Source organism: Xiphophorus couchianus, chromosome 19, assembly GCF_001444195.1.
Source record: "Xiphophorus couchianus chromosome 19, X_couchianus-1.0, whole genome shotgun sequence".
Lineage (NCBI taxonomy): Eukaryota > Metazoa > Chordata > Actinopteri > Cyprinodontiformes > Poeciliidae > Xiphophorus > Xiphophorus couchianus.
In genome coordinates, this window is record NC_040246.1 from 24196066 (window position 1) to 24219389 (window position 23324).

The 23324-nt window shown below is 45.4% G+C and overlaps 3 protein-coding genes and 1 long non-coding RNA gene across 9 annotated transcripts; 1 reads left to right on the forward strand and 3 right to left on the reverse strand.

Annotated features, from left to right (window-relative positions):
• The first annotated feature begins 5820 nt into the window (after positions 1-5820).
• ldah (lipid droplet associated hydrolase) lies at positions 5821-12127 on the forward strand. Of its 3 annotated transcripts, XM_028000985.1 has the most exons (7): positions 5821-6146; positions 6309-6829; positions 7229-7357; positions 7427-7596; positions 7668-7908; positions 10443-10525; positions 10605-12127. In XM_028000985.1, the coding sequence occupies exons 2-7, from the start codon at positions 6721-6723 to the stop codon at positions 10791-10793; spliced, it is 921 nt and encodes a 306-aa protein (XP_027856786.1). In that variant the 5' UTR covers positions 5821-6146; positions 6309-6720; the 3' UTR covers positions 10794-12127. The 3 variants fall into 3 exon arrangements, with proteins under 3 accessions (XP_027856786.1, XP_027856785.1, XP_027856787.1); XM_028000984.1 differs by having other exon boundaries at positions 5821-6829; XM_028000986.1 differs by lacking the exon at positions 6309-6829.
• On the reverse strand, positions 9087-10678 carry LOC114134386 (uncharacterized). Its single transcript, XR_003593379.1, has 2 exons — positions 10562-10678; positions 9087-10456 (listed from the first exon to the last, which is right to left on the reverse strand). It is a non-coding gene; the product is annotated as an uncharacterized LOC114134386 (long non-coding RNA).
• Positions 12128-13505: 1378 nt separating the features above from the next.
• Positions 13506-21819, reverse strand: rin3 (Ras and Rab interactor 3). Of its 3 annotated transcripts, XM_028000945.1 has the most exons (15): positions 21224-21819; positions 20707-20830; positions 19601-19922; positions 19285-19429; positions 19115-19187; positions 18624-18715; positions 17601-18552; positions 16855-17032; positions 16611-16782; positions 16142-16257; positions 15850-16036; positions 15534-15665; positions 14888-15054; positions 14004-14118; positions 13506-13853 (listed from the first exon to the last, which is right to left on the reverse strand). In XM_028000945.1, exons 2-15 carry the CDS (start codon positions 20736-20738, stop codon positions 13576-13578), a joined length of 2961 nt encoding a protein of 986 aa, XP_027856746.1. In that variant the 5' UTR covers positions 20739-20830; positions 21224-21819; the 3' UTR covers positions 13506-13575. The 3 variants fall into 3 exon arrangements, with proteins under 3 accessions (XP_027856746.1, XP_027856747.1, XP_027856745.1); XM_028000946.1 differs by lacking the exon at positions 21224-21819 and having other exon boundaries at positions 19285-19396; positions 20707-21133; XM_028000944.1 differs by lacking the exon at positions 21224-21819 and having other exon boundaries at positions 20707-21133.
• LOC114134385 (glutenin, high molecular weight subunit PW212-like) lies at positions 14125-14879 on the reverse strand. Of its 2 annotated transcripts, none has more exons than XM_028000993.1 (2): positions 14475-14879; positions 14125-14321 (listed from the first exon to the last, which is right to left on the reverse strand). In XM_028000993.1, exons 1-2 carry the CDS (start codon positions 14778-14780, stop codon positions 14211-14213), a joined length of 417 nt encoding a protein of 138 aa, XP_027856794.1. In that variant the 5' UTR covers positions 14781-14879; the 3' UTR covers positions 14125-14210. The 2 variants fall into 2 exon arrangements, with proteins under 2 accessions (XP_027856794.1, XP_027856793.1); XM_028000992.1 differs by having other exon boundaries at positions 14125-14339.
• Positions 21820-23324: the final 1505 nt, after the last annotated feature.

Genomic DNA, 23324 nt, shown 5'->3' on the forward strand with positions numbered 1-23324 from the left:
CATGTGTTCCAGTTTTCTCTCATGCTTCTAACACTGTACAGTCCAGTAATCGTCAGGATGAGTTTCTGTATGAATCTGTTTAAGTTTTGTAATTGATGCATTTTAGGGTCTTTTTTGGTAGATTTAATGGACCTTTAATGAACAATGAGTAGTTCCTTACAAAAGTATTCACAGCTCTACATAATCCACAAGTTTTTTTCAATTTTTTCAATCCCACACTTAATTGTCATAAAGATAAGAAAATTTATAGCGCCCCCTGCTGGATGGGAAATGCTTCACCTCAGTTCTGGTTAAAGTTTTCAAGTCCTCCTCGCTGCAGCAAACAGAAAGGGGCGGAAAGGACCTACTGTGAGTCTCACTGCACAACCAGGCGGATGGAGAAGTCCCAAGATGGCGGATGGAGAGCTGTTGTTTTTGCAGGCTCTAGTATACAGTTATTGTTTAGCCCGGATTTCATCCAAGTTTTGTGTTTTAGCCCCTGTTTTAAAACGTCTTAGGTTTTTTGTTCTTAGTTGAACAACTTTTTGAAACCATTTCAGCCTTCTTATCCTTTTTTGCCGTCTGGGAGTTTATCTACAGAGGTCAGCATGTCAGACTACAACCGGTCGGCCCTTCAAGAGGCTTGAGACGAAGATATTATTGAAGACACTGAGTTGGTCCAGGCTCGTTACCAGAGACGCTGGACCCGGAGGGAGACCGGACCGCCCGAGAAAGATGGACTAACCCTTCTGGGATCCATTGGGATCCTCACTGGGATCATTCCTGTCTCCGTGGATCGGCTGCGTGACTCGGTCCATGCCGTTCACAGATTGGGGAACAAAGCTGGAGCCGCTTCGGCCAACAACCGACCCAGAGCCTCATCATTCAGTTCGGGATGCGAACCCTGCGGGATGAGGTCTGGAGGAAATCCAAAGAGGCTAAAGGCTGTAAAGAAATGCACATCAGCTTCAAGGAGGACTTTTCTAGGGAGGACAGGCTCCCAGGGCCAAACTGTGGCCCCTGGTTCAGGGAGCCAGGATCCCAGGGCCAAACTGTGGCCCCTGGTTCAGGGAGCCAGGATCCCAGGGCCAAACTGTGGCCCCTGGTTCAGGGAGCCAGGGTCCCAGGGCCAAACTGTGGCCCCTGGTTCAGGGAGCCAGGCTCCCAGGGCCAAACTGTGGCCCCTGGTTCAGGGAGCCAGGGTCCCAGGGCCAAACTGTGGCCCCTGGTTCAGGGAGCCAGGCTCCCAGGGCCAAACTGTGGCCCCTGGTTCAGGGAGCAGAGAGAGGCAAACAGCAGACCTGAAGGAAGGTTTCGCCCTGATCGATAATCGAAGAGTGGACCCTGACTAATTACACCGCCATGTTCCTTTACTCCCACTGGTACGGTATATTATGTCTGTATTTGTTTAAAGGGCTATTGCACTATTTCATATAGCTGTTATTGGCTGTTCTCTCATTCCTGCTCATCGGTCCTGAGTTTAGTTTTTGCACAACTACTGTGTTTATTTCATGTTATCTTTACTTTCACTTAATACTAGGGGTTTAAAAAATATTGTCAAACGTAAGGCTACTTTTCTTTATTGCAAGGAGCAAAAGGCTAATTGTTTTTTTCTGCAGGAAACTCACTCATCAAGTGAGGAGGCCAAATTCTGGAAACTTCAATGGGTGATCAGATTAATTTTAGTCATGGTTCGTCGCATTCAGCTGGGTTATGATTATGTTTTATAAATTCCCAGGTTCTTTGTTGGAGCATATCAGTGAATCAAATGGCCACTGGGTAACTAATAGTGGAGATTGATGGAAATAAGATCATTTTGGTCTATATGGATATAATAATAAAGCCATGAATAGTATATTTTTTACTGACCTCGGAGTGAAGATAAAACAATGGAAAATAAAATATTCCACTGATCAGGTTATCTTAGGAGGAGATTTTAATGTAACTCCAGATGGATCCATTGATCGCCTGCCCTCTAGGGGGCAGCACCATATTTATGATGGTATTTTTGTAAATTTAATCTCTACTACAAATTTGACAGACTGCTGGAGAATTAGAAATCCTAATATCAGACAATACTCCTGGTTCAACCCTTCTGGAAACGGCCAGAGCTCTGGGCTGGATTACTGGTTAATCCCTCATAATCTGGTCAATAATATTTCAAGTTGTGAAATCTCAGCAGCTCCTCTAACAGATCATTGTTCAGTTACCTTGTTTCTCTCTCTGAATAAATCTAAACCACCTTCAAACATAGCTTGGAAGTTTAATAGTAATCGGCTGAATAACAAAACTTTCTGTCCAGAAGTCCTGGACCTCATTGAAGATATTTCAGGAATAGATCTGTCTCCTTTAAATACGTTTCAATTTAATGTTAGGACAACAATAAAGAGGCAAACTTGCTTCAAAGCTGAGGAGACAGAACAATCCCAACTTATTAATTCTCTCTGTTTAAAATCAGTTTTATCATCTGAAAGCTGAGTCAGTGATGTGGAAAAGTTACAGTTAGCTCACACCTGCTGGTTGTATTGCTATATGTTTATTCTAAGTTCTGTATTTTCCCACCAAGTTAAAGCTGTTTGGGTTTCATGCACAAGGTTGGACGTTGTTTTTGCCAGCTGCATGGGAACCAGTCTGATTCCAAGGCTTTGGATCCTTTGTACAAAACTCATGTGTGTCTCTGCCTGGCAGAGCTTTCCGTTTCAGACTTGCTTCATTACTGATTGTCCTACAAACTCTCTGAGTTGTGCACAATTCATGAATTAACCTGATTGAGTGATTTCACCTGAACAGTGCTTGGAAATAGTATTTTTTCCACGACAGTCAGCCTAATGTTTTAAATCTGAACTAGATCAAGTTTTTCTAGATGAATCAAACGAGGCCTTCATTGGCTCCAGGACGGTGAAAAGAACTCTTCATATTTTTTTAATCTTGAGAAGCAGAGACAGTCCAAAAAGATTCAGAAACTAATTATTAATGGCAGCATCACTGAAGACCTGGATTTAATACATGAGACATTTTTATAGTGATCTTTACTGTTCTAAGTATTCAGAATCCAATTGCCAGTATTTTTTTGATGAAATTCAGGAATCTGTTGAAACAATTAATCTTGATTTTAAAGACCTCATGGAAGATGAATTAAGAATCGAAGAGCTGGACGTAGCAATACAACAAATGGCAAAGAGTAAATCTCCAGGCCTCGATGGGTTAACCACTGAATTTTATACTTTCTTTTGGAAAGATTTACCAAAACTATTATTTGAGGCCCTGCTGGATGCATTTCAAACAATAATCTCTCTCCCACCATAAAACGAGGTCTGATTACTCTGATCCCCAAAACAAAGATCCTTTATCACTAGACAAGTGGAGACCCATCACTCTGTTATGTACAGATTATAAAAGTTTAGCTCTTGTTTATGCCAATCGCTTAAACAGTGGATTAGGAACAATTATTAATGAATGCCAATCAGCGTTTTTAAAAGAAAGAAATATCCATCATCACACTAGACTGATTTTTGATATGATTGATTATCGTAGCTTTATTGATAGTGACAGTTTTATTTTATTCCTGGATTTCTTTAAGGCATTTGACTCACTGGAACACTGCTTTATAATAAAAACACTAAAATATTTTGGCTTTGGGGAAAAATTTTGTAACATAATTAGTCTATTGTATACTGACATAAGTAGCTCAGTTTCCCTGGGAACGAGTTTGACCCCTAGTTTCTCTATGTCAAGAGGAATCAGGCAGGGCTGCCCAATTTCACCTAAATTATTTATATTAACTACTCAAATGCTACCTTACTAATTATGAACAATTCTAATTTGCACAGTATCAAAATTTTTGATAAGGAATTCAAGATAAGTCAGTTTGCTGATGATACAACAATTTTTCCAAGAGATAAAACTATGGTAGACATTGAGCTAAAATCTATTTTAATCTGGTTCGTCTCAATATTGATAAATGTGAACTTCTGCCGATCCAGTCCAGCTCTGAGAGTCTGCTGCTTCCATTACAGTTAAGTCTGAAGTTAAATATCTGGGAATACTGATTTCAAAAAATACTATTAGAAGAGAGGAGGAAAACATTGGAAGATGCTTGGATGGCATGAAGAGATCCTTGAGTCTTTGGTTCACTAGAGATCTGACTGGTTCTGGACCAACTCTTCTGTCCAAAGCTGAAGGAGTGTCCAAGTTAATTTATCCATGCCATTCTGCTTTTATCTCTGACAAGAATATTAAGAAAGCTAATTCAATAATCTTTCAATTTATCTGGAGGAACAAAACTCACTATTTAAGACGATCTCATCTTATTAAAGATTATGATAAAGGAGGAATTAGAGCCTTGGAGTTTGAGGCTCTGATTGGTTCATTTAGAATAAATTGGCTGAAAAACTATTTGTCTCATTCCAACTCAGTGTGGTTTCATATCCCTAAATCTATATTTAATAAACTCGGTGGCTTGGATTTCTTGCTTAAATGTGATTTTGAATTAACCAAGATTAATATTGCACTGTCTAATTTTCACAAACATTTTAGGAAAATGATATTTACCCACAATTTTACCCCACATGGATCCATAGTGTGGAATAACAGATCAATATTAATAAATAGAAAATCTATTTTTAAAACTAACTGGTATGAAAAAGGTATTTTATTTGTAACTGACTTATTGGATAGTATGGATAGTACTTAATGGTGTTTTGTTAAATTATAGAGATTTTACCAACAAATTTGATCTGAACTGTACTTGTAATGAATATCTAAAAGTATGTAAAGCTATTCCTGTAGCTCTGATCCATCTCATCCAAAACACCTTCAGATATTCAAATGTTATTTCATCTTTACCCAAACTGAAAACTGGAGAATATAGTGAGACTGATAGAAACAATAATGTTCTGCTTGTGACGGCCTTCAAATCTAAATTATTTAATGATTACAATAATAATATCTTGATAACAACCAATCTGTCTATTATAAAGAATTTGTTCTCCAAGTATGTAAAATGGCCGATTTCACCAAAGGTTAAAGAAACTCGCTTCAAAATCTCACAATTTTTACCCAGTGGCTGAATTTTTGCACAAAAGATTTAAATTTGATTCAACATGTTATATCTTTTGTGAATGTCCAGAAGAATCATTAATCATCTTTTTTTTTCTGTCCTTTTTCTTTTAAACTATGGAGAGACATTAAAAACTGGTTGTCCCTTAAAACTGAAGCCATCCCAGAGATAACCATCACCCACATATTATACTATGTTGATGATTTGATAGTCAAATATCTGACATGGTAAATATTGTCTTCTTGCTTGTTAAACATCATAAATCCTGCTGTAAATGCAGAGGTTCTACAACTTGTTTTGATTTTTTTCTTAACCAGTTTAAACTGTATTACACCTCATAGAAACATTTGAAATCTGTTTCTGCAAAAAAAGTAACTGCCAGTATCTCTACTTTTCTTTAGTTGCTCTATTGTTATTCATTTGCCTTACTGTTTATGTGCTTGTCTTTAGTCTTAGCTCCTTGTTTAGTTTCTTTTTTCTACTTATGTTGTAATGTTCTTTGTGCCTCAACGAGTTTTTGTATACTGTTTGTTTAATAAATTAAAAAAAAGAAAACAATTACAGACAAAAACCTACGATACTGACAAAAAAAAACATGCTGGTGACGTAGACTGTGCGTCATCATTCACTCCAACTGTTATTTCTCTCCAAAACTGTTTGAATTTGTGGAGAGAAATAAAATGATTGGTCCAGGTTCGGAATACAATATGGAGAACCGAACCAGAACCAAACCGGTGTTACACCGGCATCCTAAGATTTTTTTTTTAAGTTCTTTACCAGCAGGGGGCGCGTCTGATTTCCAGCTCTTCTTTCGGAAACCTTCGCGCGCCTTACAGTGATCGATGGAAACGTCAAACTTGTGGGAAACACGTGACCATCAGCAGGATTTTCTGCTAGTCTGACGTCTGTTACAAGATCAAATTCAGAATCTTCTGACTTCTTCGGCACTTTTTGTTCTGACGGCAGAAATTCCGAGTCTCTGCTGCGCCTCAAACGCAGCAACGCAACACCTTAGCTAGCCAATCAGAGAGCAGTAGCATGACCAGACCGGAAGAAAAGCTCTGATCGATCATGATCGATGACCAGCTCGTTTGACCGTGTTTACCAGGTAAGCTCTACAAGATTGGCTGAGTAGACTCCGGGTGGACCGGTCCAAACGCCGGGTTTTTCCAGAACCGGGAGAACTTCTGGGTTGGTGCTGTTAGACATAGTGATGCGTTCAGGGACAGTTTCGCCGCTTTAATTTCTTATTTCTGTATTATTTATTTAGGGAATATTGTTCTGTAGCAAAATCAGAACCTGAACCAGAACCGTAACTGACGGCCAGGGAGAACATACTGGATCAGTTCCAGGAAAAGATACGGTTCTTGTGCAGGAATCAATCCAGAGTTCACAGAGGAATAAAAACTGATAACATCAGAGCAAAGGTCCATTCAATAATCTGCTGGAATAACGCGAACCTTTAACTCCATCATTTCTCTCTGGTCCAAAGTCTCCTGGTGGACCCGGGAGTCCAAACCCGCCCAGAACCTTCCGCAGAACCTCTCTGGATTCAATAAATGAATACATAGCATGATCAGGTTCTGCAGAGGATCCGGTCCAAAGATGACTATGTCCGTTTGAAACTTCCGACCGATCAGAACACCGAACTAACGGGAGGTTCAGGTTCCGGCAGGCCCAGGATGGAGACCCAGTCAGAGTTTTTCTTCTGCAGCGGAGCAGCCACCGAGGTTCTGAAAGTCGGTTCCTCTCAGCTGTCAGGAGAAGAAGTGCTGCTGCTCCTCATCCCAGGTGGGTCAAAACTTTCTGCTGAAGGCCCAGATCCGCTGATCCGGTACTTCCTGTCCCCCTGATCTTACTTCCTGTCCCTCTTACCCTGTACTTCCTGTCCTCCTGATCCGGTACTTCCTGTCCCTCTGATCCGGTACTTCCTGTCCCTCTGATCCGGTACTTCCTGTCCCCCTGATCTTACTTCCTGTCCCTCTTACCCTGTACTTCCTGTCCCTCTGATCCGGTACTTCCTGTCCCCCTGATCTTACTTCCTGTCCCTCTTACCCTGTACTTCCTGTCCCTCTGATCCGGTACTTCCTGTCCCTCTGATCCGGTACTTCCTGTCCCCCTGATCTTACTTCCTGTCCCTCTGATCCGGTTTTTCCTGTCCTCCTGATCCGGTACTTCCTGTCCCCACAGGAAACCCGGGGGTCGTGGGCTTCTATGAGAGCTTCTTGCTGACGCTGCACGGCATGCTGGGAAGGCCCGTCTGGGCGGTGAGCCACGCCGGCCACTGCGCTCCTCCGGACTCCATGGACCTCGTAGAAGGTAGGTCCGGTTCTAGCAACAGAAGTGGGTTGGACCCGGTTCTGACGGTTATGTCTGCTTGCGGTCCAGATGGCGCGGCGGCGGCACGACGGGACGTTTTTGGACTGGACGGACAGATCCAACACAAGCTGGCTTTCATCCGGGACCGGGTCCCCAGAGGAACCCGGTTGGTTCTGGTGGGCCACTCCATCGGCTGCTACATGATCCTGGAGATGATGAGGAGGAGCCCCGAGCTGGAGGTCCGGAACCAGAACTGGAACCAGAACCGGGTCCGGTCCGGGTGGCGCTGACCCGTCTCGTCCTCCTGCAGGTCCTGAAGGCCGTGCTGCTGTTCCCCACCATCGAGCGGATGGCCCAGAGCCCGCAGGGAAAGGTCATGACCCCGGTGCTGTGCCAGCTGCGCTACCTGGCCTACCTGCCGCTCTTCCTGCTGTCGCTGCTGCCACAGCGCGTCGCCGCCCTGCTGGTCCGCCTGCTGCTGCGTGGCCTGCCAGCGCTGGACCCCTGCGTGTTGCGGCCGGCGCTGCAGATGTTCTCCGGAGACTGTGCAGGTGGGTTCTGCTGGGTTCTGCCGGGTCTCTGTGAGCGGTCAGCAACTTCCTCTGCATCTAAATCCAGTGGGCTGGCTTTTACCATCATATTTTTACTGCAAAAACACAAAATCTCAGCAAATGTCAAGATTTTAATATCTCAAAACACTTGAATTAAGAGAAAACCAACTTAAAACTAAGCTGCCAGCAAATAAAGAAGCTTTTCCTGATTCTTTATTTTAAAATGCAGCGGCAGATTTCGTCACAAGTTAATTACTGTCAGAAACGTCCCAGTTGTTTTTATCGATACGCAGGAACAGTGATTGTTTCTGATATGGGCAACGATAGACATGAATACGTCGACGCCTCATTGAGCGCTGAGTCCTATGTTACGTCGCCGCCATCTTGTGTGTGGCAGCAGAGCAATAGGAGCTCCCCAAGTCCTGTGCTGTTCGGACTTGTTTCAACCGTTTTACAATACATTTGCATTACCTTTCACAGGTAAGATTGAAAGAAAATAAATATTAACATAATTTTTACAAACAGAATTACTTGACTTTGCAGCCAGAAACCCGCTTCTAAACAACCAAGAAATATTTCCTATGTAGCTAAATTGGCCCGAAGTAACCACTGATTGTTAGCGTAGCTAACGTTTTCATATTGTTTTAATGAGAGAGCTGATGAGAAACCGCTGTTAGAGAGGAAGTGCATTAAAGACCAGGGGATTTAGAGAGGAAAGGTCAGTCAGGGTCAGAGCTGGAGCTGCTGTTCTTCTGTTTCACAACGCCGCCATCTTTAGCTATAAAGATGCTACGAGTCAGAAAACAACATGATGAAAATATAGGTTTATTCTGAATGGGAAGGAAAAATAGATGTATTTTCTATTAGACTTTTGGATCATTTCGCTTTTATCCTGGGCTTTAGCCTGAGTACCACGACGTCTCAGAACTCACTGGACTTCTCCCATTGTTCCCAGTATGATATAAATTAAAAAATGCGTTTTATTGCACACTTTTATTCTTTTATTTTTTGTGTATTTTTAAGAGAAATATCTCAATCTGAAGTATTAATGTATTAAGACAGCTTATGTAATGAAATAAAAATAATTTACTGTTAGAATCGTTTTCACTCTTTGTCCGTAGCAGAGTGGACTTATACTGTAAAAGTTTTTCTGGAAAAAAGTAAGAAAAATATGTAGCTAATGTTTGTCAATGACTGATTTATCAAAGTTTATTGTCGTTACAATAAAATGTCAAAAAATAAAAGGAAATTTTTATTTCTTGACATCTTGAAACGTTAAATTATGGCATCATGTAAATATGTTCTTAAATAAAACACTGTAAAAAAAGGATGTCTGTTCATCAGTGTCGATATAAGAACAGTTTATCAGAATCATTTCTATCACATCAAAACATTTTGCTCTTTATTCAGAAATTCCCCCAAAACAAATAATCACATTAAAAGTTAGAAACTCTGTCTTTGGTCATTTCTTTGATTACCAAATGTATCAGTGTGTGAGAGAAAATGTGTCAATGACAGGAATGAACTTAAAATACTTTGAACGTCACTTTGTGAAGTTCAGTCCAGTTACTGGTGTTAGCTAACTGGCAGAAAGGCCACACTCAATATGGCGGCCAACCCGCTCCATGAGGCGTCTGTGTGTTCATGTCTATGTGGGCAACTGCCCAGGGCGGCAGTTTGTGAGGGGTAGCTGGTAGAGATGGGCCAGCTTTGCCCTGTGTATTGTCTTGAAGGCAGGACGCCATGTTAATCTGCTCCACATAGCAAATGTTTGTGAAGCTAAGTGATTTATTCAGTGATAACTAATTGCAAAGAAATAAGTGCTAAGAAGTATTTTGCAAAGCATGTTCATATGTTTAAGGTTAATTACTTAAGGTTTGCAAATTATTTTGTTTATGCCCAGAGTGAAAGAGTAAAACCAAGACTGAAGACTTTAAACATTATAGTTTAGTAAATTGTTGATGTTGAGGACAGTCTGAGCCGACTATAATTCACACTGTCAGCACAGTAGCCTCATTTCTTCTATATTCAATGTTTGATATTAAAGCTCTATTGGAGACAATGTGGTACGAGATACTACAGATTTGGATGTTATGAAAACGTTTATTTGAAGACATTTTAATGTCTGCACATTTTAAAGCCCTCATGTTTCATTTATTAGAGACTGAAGGATAGAAATTAGAGCTGAGGGAAATGTTTGTATGAAATAAGATTTTGTCAAATAAAAAGACAAACTGGATGGCACAGATGACCTTCACACCACCAACAGCCACAAAACAAACCCCTTGTCGCCCTGGGGGAGGCGAGGGGGCGCCGGGACGGTGGGTCGCCCAGGGCACCAAACAGGCTAGGGCCGCCTCTGCTCAGGAGATACTGAGCTAAGCTCCAGTACTTCCTCCAGAGTACAGACTGAAGTATGTGAGATTCAGTGATTTTGCTGAAGGTTTGATGCTCTGAAACTTCGACATGATGAACGTTCTCCCTCCGCTGCTCGGCTCTCGCCTTCATGGCTCTGGTTCTGGTTCTGGTTGCAGTGAACTCCATGTACCTGGGCGGCCAGGAAATGAGGATGGTTCAGGAAAGAGACAACGTTACCATCCAGAAGAACCTGGACAGGGTAAGAACCCATCCGTCTGGGTCAGAATCACCTCACCGCTTCCATCAGAACCTCCAAGTTCTGCCTGGTTCTGTTGCAGCTCATTTTCTATTATGGAGCCACGGACCACTGGTGTCCGGTCAGCTACTTCCAGGATATGAGGAGGGACTTCCCGCACGGAGACATCCGGCTGTGTGAGCGAGGCGTTCGGCACGCCTTCGTCCTGGATGCGGGGCAGGACGTGGCTCAGATGGTGGCGGCGTGGATCGGCGGCTCTCTGACGGCGTGAGGTTCCACGCCTGAGAACCCAAAACCTGCCAGACCAAACCCAGGGCCAAACGGTCCACCTGACCTGCTCCCACACACATCGTCATTAAATCCTTCAGCGCCTGAAGCTTCATCATCATGTGGGGAATCAGAATTCACATTGTTGTTTGGCTCATGCAGTTATTAATAGATGAATCAATAATTCATTCAGTTATTGATGAAATGGATTCTGTGGTTTTGGCAGCACCTCAAACGGTGTAGAGAATCTGAATTCTGCGGGACAAAATGTTGGACTTGAGTAGGTTTAGCTATGAAATGAGATGCTCATGGAAATGATTAGTAACACCAGAAGATTAGACGAAAAGCTAAACAGCTAGTTTAGCTAACTACTAACTAAACCAGTAGTTAGCAGGTGAGCTGCTAGCAGTTTAATGAATCAGACATATATTTAATGAGCCATTAATGAATAAAATAAAATGCATCTGAAATTTATTATTAAAATTATTGTAATTAATTTAGCACTTAATGAATTTAACTGTTAATTTGTGGTTTTATTTTTCTAATTAATTGTTTTAATAAATTTATTTTGAGTAACTTTTTAAATGATTATTTCTATTAATATTTATTGCGGATCACTGCTGCCAAGACCCGCCTCCTTTCATAATCGGACCAATAGCGGCGATGGACACTTTAAACTGGGATGATTGAGTCACTGGTTGCCATGGTGATTTCCGCCATAGCAGGATGTCTGTAAGAAAAAGTGGCGTCTTAAACTGTGAGGGTCAGAACATTCTGGTTCCTGTTGGAGATGTGAACAGAACCTCCAGGTTCTGTTGGAACCATTCAGAACTGAAGTGGGTCGGGTAAAGTCCTTTAGCCGGTCCTGTAGAACCGGCTAAAGGAGTAACGAACCCAAAAGTAACGGCGCTAAATGCAGCAAACTGCAGTGACGTTGCACCGTTACCATGGTAACGGGTTGCTGTTCTTCCAGTAACTGCATCAGTTTGGTGGAACTTTAGCATTCCCCTGCAGAACAGCGCCCTCTGCTGGCAGGCAGTGGCTGCTGGTTCCACAACCACATCACTGTGTTGCTCAATGGCACTGTGGATTTAAACCTGCAGCCACAGAGCAGAGAGAGCTGCTGCTGCTGGTGATGATGATGATGATGGTCCCAGAGTTTCCCCCAGTAAACCTGCTCAGCCCGCCGGGCGGCGCCGAGGAGTCCGCCGGGTTTTTCTATTAAAACATGTCAAGTTGACAGGAAAAGTAAAAACATTACTGGGTTATTACATGTTACAGAAAAACATGGCAGTGAAACGATATTTAAACCCAGAACTAGTCTGAAAATCAACAAATAAAAAAATACACTTAAGATGAATATGAATTATTTGCACTTCTGTTTAATCCAAATGAAGTCAGCGGCTCCATCGGGCCCCCAGGGCTTCAGGGGCCATAAAGGCTGATATTTTAACACAGATATATAAATGTAACATTTATTTATTGAGATTATCAATGCTGCTAAATTTGATTTAATTTGTTTCAGCATAAATTAAAAGATTTTAAATTAATATTTAAATGTCAGATTTTAAGGAGCTGGCAGGTTTACTTTGTAAAAGTTCAAAGACCAATCTTCATACTCAGATTATTTTGTTACCATAGCAACAATCTGATGCTGTGAATTTGAGCTGTTTGTTCACAAATACAATTATAACTTATTGTTTTTTATGTTGGCCAGTTAATCTACTCTCTCTCTCCCAGATTAAATCCAACCCAGAAGCTGTTAGAGGTGCTGATGGTTTTAGCAGCAAGAGGGGCCCCTAGGTCAGATTCTGCCCCAGGCCTCATGCAGCCTTGGACCGGCCCTGCAGGATGAGTTCAATCTGCTGCACTGAGCAGAGATGAGCAACAAACTGAGATTTAATTCAATGCTGCTAATGTGGCTTTAGCAGCTCTAACATTTCTGAGTTTTAATAAGAGACAGAAACTGTTTTGGTTGCTCCAGTTTCTCAGATCTCAGCGCTCATTAACTCTAAGTGGACAAAGCGTTTGATATGGTTTGATGCATCATGTAACTGGAAAAATAATGCTAAAAATAATGATAAAATAAAATAAAACCAGCGTGATGCGTGACTACGAGACGTGCATGATGAGGTTAGCGCTGGTTCGTTAACCGCTAACGCTCCGACCAACCGGAACACAGACATGAACTTTACAGGGCAGACAGCGCCACACGCTGGGCAGCGAGTTGAGATGGAAACGCCCCATACAATAAATCATTCAGCTGCTGCAGCGTGAGGCTCCAGCGATGTGATTGGTCCGACTTTAAATGCATAAAGCCATCTTCTATAAACATATATTTTAGGAATAAATCTGCTCCGCCAGTGAAACGCTCAGAGCAACAAAGACGCTTGCAATCCGGCTTAAAAGAAAAAAGGTTTTTTATTTATTATCTTCCAAAAAACATAAACAAGAAAGGCTTAGCCTGGCAGTGGGGCTAGTAAAGCATGGCGGGCTGCCAGACCTGTAATATACTGGGGGAAACCCTGGGTGGTGATGATGATGATGATGATGGCGATCATCATCATCATCAATCCTAATCCATGGTAAGGATTTCACCAGATGATAAAATGTATTAATCACATTTCCTTGGTCCCCAACCATCATCATCATCATCATCAGTTCTGACCCGTCTGGTCCAGATTTGGTTCTCCAGGTTCTCCTCAGCTTTAGTTCGGAGGTCAAAATACATTCCTGCTCTGTCATGCAGTTACCATGGCAACACTCTGCCTTGGATGCCTTAGGGGTTAAAGGTCAATCAGGGCTTCCTCCTCCTCCGGTTTCCCAGGACTGACGATTTGGAAGTCCTCACCAGGCAGAGGAGGAGGTGGGGCAGAGGGACAGGTCCGGACCTGGGGGGGGTCGGGCCGGTCGGGTCGGACCTGGAGGGTGCCGGGTCGGTCGGGGGGGTGGTAGAGGAAGCAGTAGGCTCCGGGCTGGCAGCGGTTCTTGACGTTCAGGGCCCGGTCTGTAGGAGCGACGGGCTGCAGGACTCCATCCACAAAGACACTCAGCGTGAAGCCGGCTGGGAGACAGAGAGGACAGATCAGAACCTGCAGAACCTGATGGTCCATTTGATTTGATAAGGTTTCCACTAGTCAGTAAGTTTGTGCTTTTGATCCTGATGGGGAACAGGAAGTGATGTCACATGTGGGAGCTAGAAGCAGACCGGTACCTTGCTCATAGCGTGCAGCGCACTGATCGGTCAGTTCCTGGATGCTGGTTGTAGGGAGGACGCCCAGAGTTTTCGGGTTGACGCCGATCTCAGGACTAAACACAGTCAGGAAGTCCTGCAGAGGAACAACCACAGAGTTTCAATGTCAGGCAGCTCACCTGGGTCCCCTTGGTCACCTGGGTCCCCTGTTTCCCTGTTTCCCCTGGGTCACCTGTTTCCCCTGGTTCCCCTGTTTCCCTGGTTCACCTGGTTCCCCTGTTTCCCCTGGGTCACCTGGTTCACCTGTGTCACCCGTTTCCCCTGGGACACCCGTTTCCCCTGGGACACCCGTTTCCCCTGGGTCCCCTTGGTCACCTGGGTCCCCTGTTTCCCCTGGGTCACCTGTTTCCCCTGGTTCACCTGGGTCCCCTGTTTCCCCTGGGTCCCCTGTTTCCCCTGTTTCCCCTGTTTCCCCTGGTTCCCCTGGGTCACCTGGTTCCCCTGTTTCCCCTGGTTCATTTTGGTCCCCTGGTTTCCCTGTTTCCCCTGGGTCACCTGGTTCACCTGGTTCCCCTGTTTCCCCTGGTTCACCTGGTTCCCCTGTTTCCCCTGGGTCACCTGGTTCACCTGTGTCACCTGTTTCCCCTGGGTCCCCTTGGTCACCTGGGTCCCCTGTTTCCCCTGGGTCCCCTGTTTCCCCTGGGTCCCCTGTTTCCCCTGGGTCACCTGGTTCCCCTGTTTCCCCTGGTTCACCTGGTTCCCCTGGTTCACCTGGTTCCCCTGTTTCCCCTGGTTCATTTTGGTCCCCTGGTTTCCCTGTTTCCCCTGGTCCCCCTGGGTCACCTGGTTCACCTGTTTCCCCTGGGTCACCTGTTTCCCCTGGGTTCCCTAGAAAGCCTTTGTACCCGAACAGAGTTGTGGCCGTCCCGCTCCTGGTTGAGGGTCCGCCGTCTTTCCCAGCGGTGGATGGAGTCCTGGACCTCTCTGCTCAGCTGTCGCGTCGCTGATCTCTGCTGGTCAAACGTCTTGATGTGCTCCAGCGCGCCGTAGGTGGTGGTCAGGTAGTAGGAACCTCAGACACATGGACAGGAAGTGATGTCACTGAGAACCAAGACCTCGCCCAACCAGAGTTCAGTTGGGAAGATCTGGACCTGGAGACGCCGCACCATCAGCTTAGGGTCAAAGGTCACCACCAGCTGATGATGAAGCGATTCAAAAGCTGGAGTTCATAAAGCATTTCAGAAAACCCAGCTTTTATTTTGGCAGTCCATGTCCTGTTATTGGCAAATGAATTTGCACATTAACTAAATATTTAGCTCTGAGATTTATATTTAGTTTGATATTTAAACATTTAGTAATAAACTGGGACAATTATATAAGATGAATAACATGGTGAAAATTAACCACCATTTTCTGCCAATAAACCAAATTCTAAATTATTGTTAATTTTTGACTAACTTTCCAAACGGAGCCTCATTGTTCAGAACCGCTGCTCCGTTTAGTCAGGAGGAAAGACAGACCTCAGGGTGCACTAACTTTCCCCTGCCCTACCTTCGCCCTGGGTGAGCGCCGGGTCCATCAGCTCCATCATGTATTCCACGTCCAGCTGCAGGGCGGTCATGTTGGACCGGGCCAGGACATACATCATCACAGGCAGGAAGTCGTCGGCGCCGTGGGCCCGGCCTGGACAGATGGGACGTTAGAGGACGGTCCGGTCCAAACGAATTTAGGTGCTCCCTGATTCAAGGTTCTGGTTCTGAACCAGGGAAAGCTAGAATTGTATGATACCGGTTTGGACCCAACACTGCTAATCTGCTTTTGGGGTGATCTAAACACTGAGCCCGAGGTTCTGAGCCGAGGTTCTGACCTGGGCAGCTGATGGACATGGAGTGGTAGATGAGCCTGCAGGCCTTCAGCAGCAGCTGGATCTTCCTTTGGGGGGAATACTCCTGGTGCAGCTTGTTCAGCTTCAGGCTGATCCGCTCCATTGCTGCCACCTCCGGGATGGAGGTGCAGATCCCCAACGCTGTGGTGGTGCTGGCCAGGACCACGGCCTGGGGGTCAGGGGCACAGGGACAGACAGAGGGACAGGTGGCAGGTGACTTTAGGGTTCACATTCTTTGCGCAGGCTCAGTGGGGGTGTGAATACTTTGTCCCACCTGGTTCTTCTCCAGCTGCCTCCGGCTCTCGGTGTGCAGCCTCTCCAGGCTCCGGTAGATCGGCTCCTTCAGCGGCTTCAGGACGCTCTTACACAGAGCTGCTTCCACCAGGCTCTCTGCACAGCACAGAAAGTTTTCACTCTCTACTAGCTGCTGCAGACAACACCAATTATTTCCACACTGCCTAGAGCTCATGCCTCTCGTTCTACACTTTTTTTTAACGAGACGTGTATAACAAACTGCAATAACTGTAGTTTTGTTAAAAAGTCAACTACCTCTTCTTTGACTGGAAGTTCCAACAATGCAACAGAATTAAAACAAACTGACTTCTTCTATGGAAATGAAACTGAACACAAGAAGCCTATGATCTGGTTAGTCACAGGAAATATATTTCAGTATCATGATACTACAGGAAATGACAGAGAGGCCGCAGTCAGCGGCTCTGACAGCTGCCAGAGGTCAAAGTTACCCAGCTTGTCTTGCGTGTACTGATGCTGAGGCTCCAGCAGAGCCTGCAGCTCTGTGCTCTGCAGGAGGTAACTCTTCAGCTGGGTCATCATCTGTCTGATCTCCTGCAGAAGCTCTGTGGACGTCGTATGCTTGGACATCGTCTCCAGGGTGAAAGCTCTGTGGTCCTTGACCTGAACACAGGGGGAAGGAGATTCAGGTGGTTAATGGGCCGATGAAGGTTACAGACCCCTCACCATACTCACCAGGTTACCAAAGTAGCTAACAGGGTCTCTGGCCAACTCAATGATGCGCTTGGTGAGGCGGCCGTCATGGTAGATGAGTCCAGTAAGGACGGTAGAGAGGCGGAGGCGGGCTCGGTCCAACATGATGGTCGGGGTTCTCCTGACGGCTCCTTTGGTGCAGCTTCGGTCTGCATGAACCCTGGATGGAAGACACAGCAAGAGCTTCACTTGCCCAAGTCTGCCTGGGTGACAGAGTTGGGCTCCCCTGTTTTCAAGCCCTATGGTCCCCAGTCTTCTGTGTTGCCATGGGAACACATCGATGCATCACAACCATGGTGATCACCTTGCATGCCAGCCATGGTACAGCTACTTCACTGCTACACAACCAAAACAACTGGAACTCAACTTTACCGCCAAGACCATCACTGAACCTGCCCCTATGCTGGCAGAGGGTCTAAGAAAAGTCATACACTCGGACCCAGAACAACTTATCCTCATCACACATTTCTACCAAAATATGACAACAACGTGCTGGAAGAGTCATGTACGCAGTCATGATGGACACTGGATTTCACACCGTAGATCTCCAGTAAACACAAACTTCAAAGCAGGAAAACGTCAAAATGCATCACCAGATTGACTTTCCTCAATACTGTCATTATTTGTCATTTTGAGTCACACAGAACAGGCCAGCAGACGGAAACTCAACTGGGACCGGCACTAAAGGATTTAAACCCCCAACCGGCCCTTACTCCCCCCAGACCCACCTGGGGTTTGCGTCCTGCTCCTGGTTAAGCTCTCCCTCTTCCTCTGTGCTGCTGATTGAGCAGGAATCGAGGTCAGCTGCCAGAGCAGCACCCCCCTGTGGTGAATACAGGGACACATCTGGGCGCTGAGGCGGTGAGGGAGGGGGAACTTTCATCCCTGCGCTCTGATCGGTTGGTCCTCCAGCTGCCTGGTTGGAGCCCCCAGCTGAGTTGGCGAAGGACGGCTTAGTCCTTGGAGGCGGGACCGGGCGAGACGGCTTCTTTATTGCCAGAGAAGATGTGGAGTTGGTCTTTAGCATGTCCTCCTTCCCCAGCTTCAGCTCTTGTTCCTCCTGCGCTTTCCTTTTCACCGCCTCCTCCTGTTCAACCTCCTCGCCCAGCAGACCTGCCCTACTTCCCCATTTCTCCTTCCTCTTTTCTCCCTCAGTGTTCTTTGCAAGATTTTGTCCGTCTTCCTTGGCTGGCAGCTGGCATCCTGAGGTACACTGGAGGGGGGCAGGAGGCACTGGCCCCTGGGGCAGCTGGGGGGCAGGAGGTACTGGCCCCTGGGGCAGCTGGGGGGCGGTAGGTCTCGGCGGTGGAGGCGATGTTGACTTCCTCCCTTCTTTCTCACTCACTGCTCTTCCTTCCTCTTTTCTGTCAGATTCTGGAGTATCAGAAGACGTAGCTGGAGGTGAGAGAGGAGAGGAGAGAAGGCCTGAAGTCAGGCTAGGGGGCCGGGGGGGCGGCCGTTTGGGAACTTTGACTCGTGGAGGTAATTTCTTTGACATTTCTCCATTCTGCAGGGAGGGGGTAACTGCTTCACTGAGGAAGGACTCTGGTTTGGAGATGGAGGATTTTCTTTCTGAACTGGGCCCCTCCACAGGCACTGGGTTGACATACAGGTAGGTGTTGGGCTGATCGGTCCGGTCCGGGTTCTGAGGCCTCTGGTTCAGGTCAGACATCCAGAAATCTGCAGCACAAATATTCAGGAGATGTTTAAAGCCTCAGAGACAATGAAGTGAAGCAGACGGGTTTCTTTACCTGCACCCAAAGCAGAAAGGACCTCCAGGTCCTCTTCCCTGGTTGCCACGGCAACAGACAGAGGTAACTTCAATGGCATCGCAAGAATATCTCTGATTGGACGATCAAGTTCATAAAAATCACAACTGGATTAAAATAGCTTTGCACTATTATGGATCCACATTTTATCTTTAAAAAGTACAAAGGATGGAATGGCCCGTCCTTCAAATTAAGTCAATTGATTTTAAAAACGCTCAGCTGTTCAACAGATTAACACATTAATTACTAATTCTAGTTTTACTAATTGTAGTAAAACAGGAAATATCTGCAAGATCAGCCAACATATCCAGTTTGTTTAGGAAGCGGGTCATAAAAAATAAGATAGATAAGATTTATTGTCATTGTCATCAACAGATTACAACGAGATTGAGATTTGCTCGACTATATATATTGACAACAAAAACCTAGAGTTTATATCAGCTTCCCTGTGTGTGTGTGTGTGTGTGTTTTACCTGCTGGTGCAGTAGAAGGAGATCAGCTTGAAGATGTCATCAAAGAGCAGCGAGGATCCCTCCAGGTGAACAACTGAGAACAGGATCAGGTAGAAGTTACATCAGCTCGGTTTTCGCTCCGCCAGATAAAAAATTGGCTTCGTTCTGTGTGGATATCATGTGACCCGTACAGGCGTGAAGCTGTTGGACCGCCACGCCGCGTACCGCCGGAGCACCGCCTTCATCAGGCAGCCGGACCGAGATCATGGTGACCCGATCTGCTGCAGTGTGAGCCAGGAACGTCTGCAGAACATCAGGGAACGTTAGAGGGAACGTCTGCAGAACATCAGGGGAACGTTAGAGGGAACGTCTGCAGAACATCAGGGGAACGTTTGGGGGAACATCTGCAGAACATCAGGGGAACGTTTGGGGGAACGTCTGCAGAACATCAGGGGAACGTCTGCAGAACATCAGGGAACGTTAGAGAGGGAACAATTAAAGTCTTACCCCTGCTGGCTGGTTCTCCAGGAATCTGGAGGCGGTGTCGGGACTCAGACCTCTGGGTTGCCACACCGAGACGCTCCCCAGCACCCGGTCCAAAGAGCTGAGCAGAAACGGACGGGAGGGAGGGGCTAGGGCAGGGTCAGAGGTCGAGTCGAGGGGAGGAGAGGAGGAGAGGACAATGGGAGAGAGAGGAGAAGGAAGAGGAGAAAAGAGGGGCACTGGGAGCTGGGAGGGTCTCAAGAGGAGGGGCGGGGGCGGGGGCCGACCCGGCCTGGCGGGGGGAAGGGAGGAAGAGCAGGATGAACGGCTGAGGGGGCCGCTGTGGCTGCAAAGAAGAAGAAACACATGATGAACTTTGACCTAACAGAGCTGCTGTTTATCACTGAACCCTCCTCTTATGGAATTGGTGATCCAGGAGGAGTGATGCATCATGGGAACAGGAAGTCTGGTAATCAGTAACTGACCTGGATGATGGATGGATGGATGGATGGATGGATGATGGATGATAGACAGATGGATGGATGTTGGATGGATGATGGATGAATGATGGACAGGTGATGGACGGATGGACCGATAAATGGATGATGGATGAATGACGGATGGACGTTCAGATTATTCTATCAAAACATTTTTCACTTTATAAAAAATAAATGAAGGAAATCCAGAAATGGAGATCTGGAAAATTTAAAGTTACCAACAGGAGGCGGTTCTGACAGACCAGACCCGACCCGGTCCGGTCTGTCAGAACCATCTCAGATGAATGCAGTTCTACTAAACATGGCTTTGATGAAGCCATGAAAACAATTTATTCCCAGAATAAATGTGGATTAGGGAGCTTTTCTTTCTGTAGATCAGATTATGGAACAAACCGGACGGAATGAATTCTGGTGCAGATCTGGGTTTCTGAATGTCTGATGGAAATGTTTCAGCAGTTCTGAAGTAACAAGAGGCAGCAGAATGTTCCGGACCCGCTGCTGATCCACATGGAGGCGCTGAGTCATCACATCTGTTCCTGCAGCTACGGGCTCCGGAGCGCCCCGTCCCCGGTTCATAGCAAAACCTGCCCCCTGACCTCCTCAGTCTGCTCCACAGCCACCTCAGGAACTCACCCTGTGTCCTGGGGAACTCCGCTGGCCTCCATCAAGCTTGCAGAGTCCGGCGAGTCGACGGCTCCGTGTCTCTAGGCTCCATGGGAAACTCCGCCTCCGATTCCCATCCTGTTGCTCAACCGGGCTGAAAAAGGAAAAAACAGCGAGGCAGCAGGAAAACGTTAGTCTGCTTCAGCCCTCCCTCACTTTGTGTCAACTTCCTGAACTCAACATGAGAAAGGAAGAGGCCAAACACTTTGGTCAGACTTCCTCCCACTGACTCTGTCTTCTTTCTCTCTAAGCATTCTCTCTGCTCCAACGTTTCAGTCAGACTGAAGCTTCAATCAGACCAAAGTCCTGGTGTAATTTGAGGTCGCTGTACCTTTAAATCATAATGTCTCTAACTGAAACCCTTCCTTTCCTCCCCCTCCTCTTTGTGGTTAAAGTTTTCCAGATGTCTCCTTCCAGACTGAGGAATGTGTAACTTTGATTCTGCAGGCCTCACACTCTTCCAGCGCTCCTCCTCATAGAAACTCACCGCTGCTGCTCCGTCGTCCTCTGTGTGTAAGATCGCTTCTCACCGGAGGATCCTCTGCTCACAGTTAAGCCGAATCAACACAAACGACTCTGTTAGCAGGACTCGCTGTCTCAGGACGCAACCAAAACTAGCTTCACACACTGAGTAGGACAAACAGCAAGAAATGTTGCCATAGTGACAGCTGTAGGAGTTTGCATGGTCACACACCTCATTCCCCCCTTCCCCCTCCCACACACACACGCGTGCACCAACACACACACTCTCTAATGCAGTCATAGAGCAGCCGAGTGTGGGGACTGTGCAGCTGCTTCCTGTGTGAACGTCTCGTTGCCTGTGGACTCTCAGCGGTTCTGCTCAGCGAAACATGACAGCCAAGTGTGAGAGTGACCTCAGACAGGTGTCAGTGGCAGCCAGTCGCCACTAGAGGGAGGCAGAACACAAACAACTGTCTGGTGGACAGAGAAACTGAAGTCCCTCATGATCCTTCACCTTTTCTTAGTCTCAGTCCAGCCTTCACACCTGGACGTATACCGTCCACTTTATTAGGTACACCCTGGGTTCGACTCATTTTTTCTATACAAGAGCAATAAATATTTATAGTTCAGGTTCAACAAGGTGTAGTTAATATTCCTGAGAGACACTGGTCCATGTTGACGTGAATATCCGGTTCCTCCAGTGTCTCTGGGGTCTGCTGCTGCAGGGATCCTCATGCTGGTGTTCTGCAGACACACAGCTCTTCTTCACACCAGATGGGTGGTTGTTGGTTAAAATCCCAGCACATCAGCAGGTTTCTCCATTGGATTCAGGGTTGCCAGCACTTTTCAGCTTTAAAGAACATCGATCACAGAATGAAAGTATGATTGCAGAGGAGCTGTTGTTATTTTGGCTTACATTAAACTAAGGGCCGCTATGATTAGGTATGTTAATTATGATAAGCAAAGATAAAACAAAAAGCTACTCTAGGTTAAGACTGGACAGGGCAACAAAAGGCTAACTACTGATATAAATTCTATGCTAAGGTTAGGGTAAGCTGAGCCAAAATAAGACAATCTAAGGTAAACTAAGGTTAGAAAAACTACAGCAAGCCAAGTTAAAACTGGGTAAAGTAAGATAAACTAAGCTAAGATACAGGAAGACAGCAAAATAGAAAGTTCAGCTGAGGTAAGATAACGCAAAATAAAATGACCTAAGGCAGGGTGGATATAATAACAATAATAATAATAATTAATAATAATGAATTTAATTCCCAATGCACTTTTCGTTAACAAAAGTGCTACATACGTACATGTAATCACAGAGAATAACAGTCAAAGCACAATGTTAAAAAACGTGATTAAAAATGAATAAAATCAATGACAAAATCACACAAACACAGAATAGGCTTGTTTGAAAAGTATAGCTTGGTCAGAGGAGCCATACTAAGCTACGCTTTGAAGAGCAACTCTATGGTAACAGAACAGAAACCAAACAAACAAAGATGACAAAAAACAAGATAAGAAACTAAAATAAGCCTGGCTAGCTTAAAATAAGGCAAGCTAAGCGTCACGTTTTGTTGAGCCTAAGGTTGGATTCAAATGCAGAGGCATAGAGTAAAAATGACAAGAAACTTACAATAAAGCAGCAAAACACAAAAAGCAGGAACAAATGGGAAACTGGTACAAAGAGAATCGTGACGGAGGAACCAGACAGGAGGAAAGCTAGAAGAAAAGACTGATTCTGATTGGCTAACGGGCTGCAGGTGTGAGGGAAGAGAGAGGGGCCAGGGACAGTACACCGGTAAGAATGAACTACTAAGCACAAAGAATAAGAGAACAAACTAGAAACTCTGAATTAAACAGAAACAAGGTTGAGAATAATAAATCAGATCAGAAAACGAAAAAAGATCCTGACACCGAGATACTGAAAGGCTAAACATAGCAGCAAGCTAAGCTAAGGTGGGCAAATAAATACACTGATATGAGATGTAGAGACAAGTCAGGGCAAGTTGATGAGAGAAACACTAACATAAGGTAGGACATGAGTCAGAATACAATTATTAATTTAAGGTAAACTACAAAAGATAAGGCCCTATATAAGGTAAGCTAATCTAAGCTAAGCTGAG